This window comes from Tenrec ecaudatus, chromosome 1, assembly GCF_050624435.1.
Source record: "Tenrec ecaudatus isolate mTenEca1 chromosome 1, mTenEca1.hap1, whole genome shotgun sequence".
Taxonomy (NCBI): domain Eukaryota; kingdom Metazoa; phylum Chordata; class Mammalia; order Afrosoricida; family Tenrecidae; genus Tenrec; species Tenrec ecaudatus.
In genome coordinates, this window is record NC_134530.1 from 219,617,727 (window position 1) to 219,628,763 (window position 11,037).

The 11,037-nt window shown below is 60.3% G+C and overlaps 1 protein-coding gene across 1 annotated transcript; it reads left to right on the forward strand.

Moving 5' to 3' along the window:
* Positions 1–125: 125 nt before the first annotated feature.
* On the forward strand, positions 126–7,670 carry ELF3 (E74 like ETS transcription factor 3). Its single transcript, XM_075528892.1, has 8 exons — positions 126–4,084; positions 4,301–4,522; positions 4,752–4,847; positions 5,006–5,119; positions 5,230–5,316; positions 5,422–5,538; positions 6,208–6,403; positions 6,990–7,670. Exons 1-8 carry the CDS (start codon positions 3,922–3,924, stop codon positions 7,102–7,104), a joined length of 1,110 nt encoding a protein of 369 aa, XP_075385007.1. The 5' UTR covers positions 126–3,921; the 3' UTR covers positions 7,105–7,670.
* Positions 7,671–11,037: the final 3,367 nt, after the last annotated feature.

Genomic DNA, 11,037 nt, shown 5'->3' on the forward strand with positions numbered 1-11,037 from the left:
GAGTGTATGGATTGAATGATTGTTCACGTTCTCCTGCCAGGATCCTGTCCCCTCTGTCTGGGTGTTCTGAGACAGGCACTGGAGGAGACCCAAAGGATGACTGTCCCTGTACTTACTTAGCTCCCAGGCTAAGTCAGCAGGGGCTGGCACGCCTGTGCATGAACACCTGGAGATAGGATGTGGGAGTGGCAGCGTGCTCTGCTCTGCAGCCTCACCCTGCCCAGGCTCAGCACTGCCCACAGATGTGTGGCGAAGGCAGGTGCTCCTTCCCACCTTGGTTTCCGGGTAACTGTTTCAGGGGTGAGAAGTAAAAGCTATTAGAACTTAGCACTAGGTGTGGCTTCCCGGCTTCAATGTGGGGGTCTAAGCCGTGAACAGCTTTAGTTTGGTGAGGGGTGGTGGGGGCGGGCTGCTCAGAAATATTGCCTTTCTGTCCCTACGGAGGAGCCTGGTGGCACTGTGGGTTAGGCGTGACACTGCTAACCACAAGGTCGGTGGTTGACTCAGATGTCCCACCCACACCAGGGCAGCGGGCTGGGTTTGGGGGGCCCTGTGAAGTCAGCCCAGAAAGAGCACACAACCCTGGGAATAGATTATTCTGTCAGCAAATGCAAGGGAGTAGCGGTGACCAAGGTGGCCTGGTCCCATGAGGCTACCAGAGCTTCACCAACGGTCTTGCGGGTCTAAAGAGGGCCTTGAGAGTTAGCTCAGGATCCTGAGAGCTACTCGAACCCAAAGCCAACCCCCTTTGGCGTCCGTCAAGCCAGGTACAACTCATAGTGTGACCTTCTAGCGTTTTCGAGACTAAATCTTTATGGAGCAAGACAACCTCGTCTGGGGAGAAGTAGTGGGTTTGACCCATGGGTCTTGGGTTAGGAGCCTGAAGTCTAACTCACCGCACCTCCAGGGCACCTGTTCAGTGCTGCTTTAGGTCCTGGCAGTTGAGAGCTCTCCTGGCAAGGGCTGTCTGTGACAGCTCTCCAGGTGCCTCCAGATATCCGGTGTACTAGTCTTCCTGTTGCGGACAAAAGCCTGGAGCGCTAATGATGAGAGCAGAGGGCTGGGACCTCTGGAAACAGCCCTTCGACGCCATGCATGTGCTGTGGCCTCACGGCATTCACCTGCCCGCCCTGCCCCCACACCATTTTCTCTCCATCAGCAGCCCTGCTAGGGGTTTCTGGGCAATGCTCTGGGCTCCCCCCACCCTCCCCAGGATGGGCAGTGTCACTGTCCCCACCGCTCCGTGGTCAGCGGGATGTGGCTGTCGTGGCATTGGCCGGGTATCAAGAAGGCCGCTGGCTGCCGGCTCCACAGCTCCTCTGACCACTGGCCTGGAGTCTGTCCACCTTCCAAAGCGCAGAGTGCCACGTCCCTTAAGCTTTCTTGACCTTCCCACGGGGTCTCCCCCAGCTGCAGGGTTCTTGGAGGGAAGGGCTCCTGTGCCTCAGCTCCATTTTGCTGTACTGCTCTCTGAAGGCCAGGGAGCAGAGCTCCGTAATCACTCTGACACCCTTCTGGCCTCACCCCGGCCTGGGGGAGCAGGTGAGCTGTCCTGGGGCTAGAAGCCGGTTTGCCTACATTCCAGGCAGAGTGACTGGGTAGAGGGTGTGCCTGCCTCAGGCTCCTTGGGGGAGGCCCCCTGAAGGGCTGGGGAAAATCCTACCCCAGGTGCCCCAGCCACCCCTGGCCCAGTGCAGGGTCCTGGACATTAACCCCTCTTCCCTAAGCCCCGGCGGGGTTTTCAGAGACCAGAGGAGAAGCTAGCCCCCTGGGATGGCATCTTCAGTCAAGGCCATCCCTTGGGGGTTGGGGGTGCGGATGGGGATGGGGGTGTCAGAACTTGAGCAAGACCCTCTCCACTCCCCAACGCTGAGTGTGCCCGGGGCCATGGCGGTGGGCAGGAGTGAGGGATGATCCCACTCGGAGACAAATAGAGCTGGAAGAGAGCTGGGGATGAAATCACTTTACAGGTGGGGCCTGGAGTGCAGAATCTGGATCCAGACACCCAGCTCTGTGGGTCCTGGTCTCAGCCACAGACCTGGGGCCTCGCTTTGCTCCCAGGAAGGCACATACTTGTCTTGGGGCTCCAAGACAGATTCTGATGCCAGGAGATGCCAACACATCTGGGGTTAGGCCAGCCCTGTGCTCCCCCGCGCTGCAGTCCCTCACCTGTAAAACGGGGTGGCTGTGCAGCCCTTACAGGTTGGGGGCGGGGAGGGGGAGCAGAAACTAAACAGAATACTGCCAATATGCCCGATTCATAATGATCATGGTTTTATTCTTTGAACGGCGTGACCCAGGTAGTCAGGCTTCTGGCCACTAGAGGGCAGCAAATGAGCTGGTCAACAGAGCAGAGGTGCCCAGATGGGGCGCTGATGGGAAGGGCTCAGGGGAGCGTGGGGATGCAGCCCCTCCAGCAGCCCCAGCCACGCAGCCACGGGAGAGCTGTGGGGCAGATCCAGGGCTCCCCCACGTGGCTGCAGAAACCCAGCTGGGCTGGTGGGGCTCAGGCAGGAAAAAGCCACCAAGGCTTTGCCAACTAAGTGGATGCCAGCGAGTGGGCCCTGTAAGTGGGAGCACTGGAGGCCTGGGGCTAGGCCGGCACCCCGCCTCCCCAACACTACCTACTGGGAGTACTGCTTGGTGTTAGGCCTCCAGGCCTGGACCAGAATCCTGGGTTTTTTTCATGGGGGAAAATTCCTAAGCCTCAGTAGCCTCTCCCTAGCATGCCCCTTTGTCCTCAGATCTCCCCCCCCCCTCCCGTTACAGGTAGCAGGGAGCCCCAGGGGTGGTGGTAGTGGTGGCGGGTGTGTGTGTGTGTGTGTGCATGTGTGTTTACAAATAGTTGTTCACCCACGATCCTAAAGGTCAGAGGTTCAAACGCACCGGAAGCAGTTCGGGGTGCCAGTCCTCCAAGAGGGCACAGCCTGGGAAACCCCGTGGGGGGCAGACTTGGGTGGTCAGTCAGAATCCACTCAGAACAAGTAGCAGCTCTAACTTTGACCCACTTCAGCCAGATCTTGCTCCCGCCCCTCCGCCCCCCTCTGCCCTCCCCTGCCTTCCCTGGCCTGACACCCCTCTCCCCCCCACCCCCGAGGAATTTTCTGAGGCAGGGGTTGCCCACCCCAGTGACACCCAGGCCCAGGCCCGTGCCCTGTGCCCAACCTCAGAGGGTGTGGGATTACAGACTCTGACAATCATTAAACCAGCCGGGCCTGATTTCCCAGCACCTCCTGCTAGGATCCGGGCCAAGTGGCACATAATATGCAAATCACCTGGGGCCAAGAGCCCAGTGTAAAGGCCAGGAAATCCCCTCTGTCCAATGAGCCACTGGCTCAGGTTACGCCGGGAAGCTCACTATAAAGGCTCCGCCAGGGGAGGAGCTGACACTATTTAGGCGGGAGGGGTAAGCCCGGCCAGCCTCCTCAGCGCTACCTGGCAAGCTCTTAGGCGCCTGGATTAGTCTCCTGCCGGCTGCTGTCCCTTTAGCCTGCCGTGCCCACACCTCCACCTGGACGCCTCTGGTAGGACCCCAGCCGATCTGTCACCCTGAGGGTCTGCCGTCTGTCCCCTAGAAAACGGCGGGATCTGCTAGTGGGTTTCTAGTTCGGAACCTGCTTGCTGCGCGGGTTCTCCGAGGGAGCGGCCCGCACTGGGATGTGCCGAGCGAGATCAGGTCTGATAGCGAGTGGAGGGGTGGCTTCTGGCACGGACAGGGTGACTGTCAGCCCAGTCTGGGACCCGTTGCAGGGAGAACTTGTGCCTTTCTGGAAGAGAAGAGGCCCCCAGCTGTGCCCATCTTCCTACCCTGGGGAGGTGACCTAGGCAGCAGCTCTTCCTGCCCTGGGCTTGCCCAGAGAGGAGCGGGAGGCAAGGAGCCCAGCCCCTCACCGGCCTCCCTTCCTTTCCCCAGGTAGCCTCATGGCGGCAACCTGTGAGATTAGCAATATTTTTAGCAACTACTTCAGCACCATGTACAGCTCGGAGGACCCTGCTCTGGCGTCTGCTCCCCCTGCCGCCTCCTTTGGGACCAGTGACCTGGTGCTGGCCCTGGGCAACACACAGATGCCCCTGGAGGGCACAGGTGGGTCTCGAAGGGTTGGGGGCTGGGGCTTGGTGAGGGCCACCTGAGTATCCCTTTGATAGATGGGTGCTGTGCAGGGAGGAGGCTCAGGAGGGTTCTTTGGGAGTCGAGTTAGAGTCCCAGAGTCTCCTGCTTCCACTGGGTGCTGGGAAGGGAGCTTAGAGGGTCTCCCAGGTGGCCCGAGCTGACCCCGTCGATGTGCCTGGCCCCTTGCAGAGAAAGCCAGCTGGCTGGGGGAGCAACCCCAATTCTGGTCCAGGGCCCAGGTTCTGGATTGGATCAGCTACCAGGTGGAGAAGAACAAGTATGACGCCAGCTCCATCGACTTCTCGAGGTGCGACATGGACGGGGCTACACTCTGCAACTGCGCCCTGGAGGAGCTGCGCCTGGTGTTCGGGCCCCTGGGGGACCATCTCCACGCCCAGCTGCGGGAGCTCAGTGAGTCCAGGCCCAGGTCCTCACGGTTGGGGGCAGGGTGGGGGGGCTCAGGAGCTGAGTAGGGAGGGGTTGCGTCTTCCCTCGGCCCCCTGCTCAGGAAGGCCCAGCAGAATGTGGCATGGTGAAGACCAAAGCAAAGGGCACAGAGAGGAACCCCAGGGGGGAAGGAGTGTGTCTGCCCTCCCCCCCACCCCACAGCCCCTCTGACCTCCTCTTCCTTCCCCAACAGCTGCCAGCTCTTCTGACGAGCTCAGCTGGATCATTGAGCTTCTGGAGAAGGATGGCATGGCCTTCCAGGAGACCCTGGGAGACTCGGGCCCCTTCGGTGAGAGCCCTGCCCCTCCAAGAGGACTAGCGATACTTCCCCAGCCACCTGCCCAGGCTCTCTCCCCCCACCGAACTAGCCACATCAGACCTACATGGGCTCCTCCCTGTCCTGCCTGGTCCTTGGCGTGTCTCTGAATCTTCCCCTCTCCCACCCAGACCAGGAAAGCCCCTTGGTCAAGGAGCTGCTGGAAGACTGCCCGTACTACCCCAGCCCCAGCAGCCACGGCCTCGAAGCCCCCTCCCCCGGCAGCTCCGACGTCTCCACTGCTGGTGAGAGCCCCTCGCGGCACCCACTGGGGTTCAGCTTGCCTGGGCGGGAGCCTGTGAGAGCTGGGGGACCCGGGCCCTGGGGTCCTCACGCCTGTGCCCCCCTCCCCCAGGCACCGGCACGCCCCAGAGCTCCATCGACTCCGGTGGGAGCGACGTGGACCTGGATCCCGCTGACGGCAGCAAGCTCTTCGCCAGAGGTCAGTTCAGGGAGGTCCCCGCGCTCCCGGGGGTGACCCTGTGGGGGGCTGCTCTCCCAGTACCTGCCCCAGCCCCTCCCCGCTGAACGCCCCTGCTCCCCACAGACGACTTTATGAGCTACAAGAGGGCGGACCCCAAGCACGGGAAGAGGAAACGGGGTCGGCCAAGAAAGCTGAGCAAGGAGTCCCGGGAGTGTTTGGAGGGCAAGAAGGCCAAGCACGGTGAGCTCCTGGGCGCCCGCTGAACGGAGCTGGTCCACAGGGTGGAGGCAGGGCGCACTGGACACCGCTCCTCCTGGGTTCTCCGTCCCTTGTGCTGAAGAGCCGTGCAGCCTGGCTGGGTCACCCTGGAGCAGAGGGAAACCGAGACTGGGGGTGGGGTGGGGGTTCAGGGGAGGAGCGGATGGAGGAGGAACGTGCAAAGAGATCCCAGTGGGCTGAGGGCCCCCCAGTGGCTCCTGTTCGGGGCCAAGGAGCGGGCAACCCTTCTAGCCACCAAAGCCAGCTTGAGCCCAGAGGGGTGGCCTTGCAGACCCCCTGGGGCCACTGCAAAGCCTGGGGTGCTGCCCTCTGCTTGCACACCTCACGCACATTACCCGTGCTTTCTGTCCTGTCAGTCCTCCGTGTGCTTGTTGCCCAGCTCTTCCCACAGTTTGGCCTGGGGGCTTTTTAACCAGGGCCCCCAAGGCACTAGGCCCACCTCCGGGTACCAGGGTATCTCAGTCACTGGCCCTCTGAGCCCCACAGTCGGTAGAGGTTTGAGAGAATAAAATGTCTCTCAGAGGGAGATGCCTTCCAGTCATCTGAGAGCACCCACCCAGGGGGAGGAGGGCCGCGGGCACACGGCGCCCACGCCCCGGCTCCCCTGACCGCAACACCTGGGCTCTGCAGCGCCCCGAGGCACCCACCTGTGGGAGTTTATCCGGGACATCCTCATCCACCCCGAGCTCAACGAGGGCCTCATGAAGTGGGAGAACAGGCACGAGGGCGTCTTCAAGTTCCTGCGCTCCGAGGCCGTGGCCCAGCTCTGGGGGCAGAAGAAGAAGAACAGCAGCATGACCTACGAGAAGCTGAGCCGGGCCATGAGGTGAGCCGCTGCCCGCACCACCAGCAGGGTCAGAGGGGCGTCGGGGCGCCCACTGCCCTCCCTCCCAACCACCAGCCAACACTGTTGGAGAGACAAGTTTGCAGTGCCTGCTGAGTTCACAGAGGCAGTCTGGGGTGCAAGCGGTTAACTCGCTTGGCCGCTAGCCGACAGTGGGGAGGGCTACAGGAAGGCCTGGAGACCAGATTGGCCATGAACAGCCCCAGGGGGCTTGGTGCTTCTCTGACCCACAGTGGGTGCTGTGAGTGGGATTGGCTGGATGCGCACTGGTGGTGCTACTGCTGAGGACTAAGTGATCCCTTGGAGTCAGTGCTGAGCCTGCGGAAGCCTTCTGTAAACGCTGGCTAGCAGGGCCCTTTGCTGTGTCCTGCCTGCATCGCTTGTCCGGAGACAGGTGCTGGAAGCGCCTGTTTTAAGAACATTGGCCCCCGCTGTGGCGGCGGTGGTAGTGTGAGAAGAAGAGAGGAGGGAGCTTCAGGAAGGTGGCACCCCAGAGGGCCAGGGCCCGTGGGGCCAGGTGAGAGGCGCCAGCACCCTGCCTGAGACCTGCGTCCCTCTCCTCACCCAGGTACTACTATAAGCGGGAGATCCTGGAGCGGGTGGACGGCCGGAGGCTCGTCTACAAGTTTGGCAAGAACTCCAGCGGCTGGAAGGAGGACGAGGTCGCCGGGACTCGGAACTGAGGGTGCGAGTGAGACCCGTGACCAAGCGCATGGACTCCGCGGGGCGTGGTGGCCGCCCCTGTTTGGGCGTGCTCCACCGAGCGCTTCTGGGGAGAGAAGCTGAAGTGCTGGCTTATTAGTGTCAAACACTGCCCGGATGCAGGGCCTGTGGCCTCTCTGCGCTGCCTTCCCATTGGAATTACAAGGCCTAGGGTTTGAACTGGCTCCAGCTGCGGCCTCTCAAGCTACAAGGGCGGCGCCCTCCTCCTGCGGATGGCGGACTGAGCCCGGCAGGCCCGGAGGCCCCAGGAGAGCTGCCCGTGTAAGGAGATGATCAGGTCCGCCTGCGACTTCCCTGCACTGGTCTCCACCTGCCTCTTCGTGCCTGTGAGGACTTCGAGGGTGGGGGTCAGAGCCCTCCCTAATTTATGTGCTATAAATACGTTGGATATACATAGAGATCTATTTTTTCTAAGATAGTCCCCTCACTGTTCTCCCACCGAGCACTGGTGGCCAGACTGGCAGGCAGGTCAAGGCCCTGGGCTGGGAGGGGTGGGTGACGGCAGGACCCTCAGGGTGGGGCTCTTGTGGACAGAGGCAGAGGCCTCCAATAAAGTGCCTTCCTGATTTTTTCTAACCGTTGTCTTCGCGGTCTATGCCCTGAAGTTTGGGCTTCAGGAGAGAGGCAGGCAGCAGGGCAACAGCGGATGTGCTGGGGGCTCCGTCACCTCCTGTGGCAGGGTGGAGGGGGACAGCTGGAAGAACTTACCAATGAGCAAGAGGCTCCACACAGCAAGGACTTGAGCTTCGCAAGCCGAGGACCCAGGCCCAGTCCTGCTGCTGCTCTCTGGGCCTGCTTCTGTCAGGCTGGGGCTGGACCCAAGACGTCTGGAATGTGTCTGGCCTTGTGGAACTGCTGGTCCTGCAGTGCAGCCAGCCTGGCTGGAAGCTGCACGCCTGTGATTGGAACCAGAGCTTACGCTGTCTGACATGGAGTCACAGTTAGGGTCTTGTGGAGAGGAGAGAGGAGTGGGTGAAAGACCTGGCCTTTGTGGACAGCCTTTTCTGTGCAACGACTCCGTGCCACGTGCCTCATTTAACCTTCTCCCCAGAAGGGGCTTCAAGAAATCCATGAAGTGCCCGCCCGCCTTCTACAGCTGTCGCACCAGGGTCAGTGGGCGACTGACCTGGCCAGGGTCCCTCAGGCGGCTCGCGGGCTGACCTGAGGAAGAGCTGGGCATGAGGGCTTCCACAATGAGCAGAGTGTGACCCGGACTTTAGAAAGGATGGCTTGCTGCTGTGTGCGCCGCAGTCCAGCCACGCAGAACGCTGAGGAGGAAAGTTCCGTCAGCCTGGCCTTCCAGTTCCACAGAGCTCATCGAAACCTTACCGGACAAGCGTGATGTGCTGTCCGGTGTGGAAACACTGGTCCCTCCCCGAAGGGCTGTGTGCCCACAGGGGTCTTAAGAAGGCTGTGTAATCTGTGTCTGCCAATGGGCTTACTCTGGAAGGCTGGATGCAGAGGGGACCTTGGTTGGAGATAGTAAGGGGGATTTGGAAGAAGATGGGTCTCTTACATTCCCCTTCTGAAGGGTGAGCAAGTGAGCTTGGCCAGGGGGTGGGTTTTAGCCGACACCAGACTCATCCTGGCTAGGCCGCCTGCTGGCTGGGGGCCCTTCATTTCTTAAAGCACCCATCTGTTCTCCAGGCATCGTGCTCACAGCTCTTTGTACACCTTCTTGGGGCCCTCACTTTAGGAGGGGTGTCTATTGTTAAGATGTGGGAGGTGAGACCCAGGGCTCACGCCCTGCACTTCCCCAAAGCCTCATTTTCTTCATCGCTAGAAAACGGGGATTTCAGTACATCATGCAGGAGCCCTGGTGGCATAGCGGCTACGCATTGGGCTGCTGCTAACCACAACTTCAGCAGTTTGAAACCACTGGCAGCTATGTGGGAGAAAGAGGAGGCTTTGAACTCCCTAAAGAGCTACTACTGTGGAAACCCACAAGGGGAAGTTCTACCGTCCCCTATAGGGTCGCGGTGAGTTGGAATCCAGCCAATGGTAGTGAGTGAGACTCGGCCATGCTTAGTAATGTAGGAAAACAGCCAAACTTACTGCCATCTAGTCTGTGCAGACTCATCACGGCCCTGTAAGACAGTAGCTCTTTATGGGAGTTGAAAGCCCCATCTTTCTCCCACAGAGCAGCTGGTGCTTTTGAACTGCTGACTTTATGGTTACCAGCCTAATGGCCACCAGGGCTCCTGGGTGATACGTGGAGGGCAGAGGAAGCGAGGAAGGCCTGGACGAGATGGACTCGCGCAGCGGCTGCAGCATGTGCTCCAACGGAGCAACACTGGTGAGGGGCGCAGGACAGGGCGGGTGTGCTTCTGTTGCATGTGGCGTGGCGATGGCTCCTGACAAAAGTGGGAGAGCCTCGGGGTACCCTGGACTGGGGGAGGGGACTGAGAACTGAGAAGCGGGAGTCCAGCTCCTGCATCAGATCTCTGCCGATGCAGGGCTGGAAGGCAGCTAGGGTGCAGCTCACAGTGTCCCCTGAACTTTGCCCCGCTGTCCTGGGTTTATGGGGCGCTGTCCTTACCCGTTATCTTGTTGGAGTCTCAGGAAGCCCTCTGAGGGGACTGGGTGTCCCCATTCCACTGAGGCAGCCAGGGGCTGGCTGGCCCAAGGTCATCAGCCTGGTGACAGTGGGGGGCCACCCACAGTGTCCTCTGAGAGGGCAGCCCTGGGGGGGCCTCTCACCTCCCAGAGGGACATGCTCCTGACTCAAACCTTCAATCCAACCTCGTCCACTATGTACCCGGACAGGACACTGCAGAGCCTCCCCAAGCCCACAGCAAGTCCAGACCCCAGGTGGTCTTTCCTAGCCTGGTGTCCTCACTGTGGGTGTCTGCCACCTTTGCCCTTAACTCTCCGATCGGCTCAGGACTCCCACCCAGAGATGGAGGGGCTGGGGAGAGGACTATTCTCCACTCTTTCATCCACTCAGGGTCCCCTCTGGTGTGGCCTGGGGGCAGGGCCCGGGACTGAGCTGTTAGATCCTGCTCAGAGTCACTGGTCACCTCTTATCTGCTTGTGTGGGATTGGGTGTGTCACTCTGTGGGTCAGAGGGAGGTCATCCTCCCATGTTTGGGTGTGCCTACTGGGGGGTGGGGCTGCAGTCTGAGCCTCTCTGGCCAGTTCCCAGATTTCCACTGCACTCCCTCCTCCCCACCCATTCAGGAGCAAGTGGGCCTCCGTAAAGCAGGTAAAGAGGCTGTGTTGTCCCTGAAGGACCATTGCTGTCCTCTATTCCTGTTGACATCTGTTAACATGTGTCCCTCCCCTGCAGGCTGGGGCACCTGGGCCTAGGCTTACTCATCTCCGCACCGTGCACAGCGCCTGGCACCGAGAAGTCCTCAATAAATATTTGTTAAGCTGCCCTGTGACTCCCTGCCCTGCCCGCCTCCCCACCCTGTTCAACACATATATCAGCCACCTGCTTCACTGCTCACACAACCCTGCCTCCACGCACACCGGACACACTCACATACACTCAGAGACCACCAGCCTGCACTCACACTCACACACGACCTCACACACTCACCAACATGTCGCACACCTCACTCATGCACACACTGACATATGCCACACACCTCACTCGTGCACACTCACACACAGATCTACCACACACCTCACTCATGCACCCACTGACATACCACACACCTCACTCATGCACACTCACACACAGATATACCACACACCTCACTCATGCACTCACACACTCACAGACATATACCACACACCTCACTCATGCACACACACTGACATATATCACATACCTCACTCATGCGCACACACTGACACATACCACACACCTCGCTCATGCACACACTGACATATACTACACACCTCACTCATGCACACACATACTACACACCTCACTCGTGCACACA

Bases quoted from the DNA above. Each gene is read 5' to 3' on its own strand.
- ELF3 (XM_075528892.1), top strand. From the start codon at position 3,922: ATGGCGGCAACCTGTGAGATTAGCAATATTTTTAGCAACTACTTCAGC. The intron at 5,539-6,207 runs GTGAGCTCCTGG...TGGGCTCTGCAG, and splicing joins GGGCAAGAAGGCCAAGCACG to CGCCCCGAGGCACCCACCTG. The intron at 6,404-6,989 runs GTGAGCCGCTGC...CTCCTCACCCAG, and splicing joins AAGCTGAGCCGGGCCATGAG to GTACTACTATAAGCGGGAGA.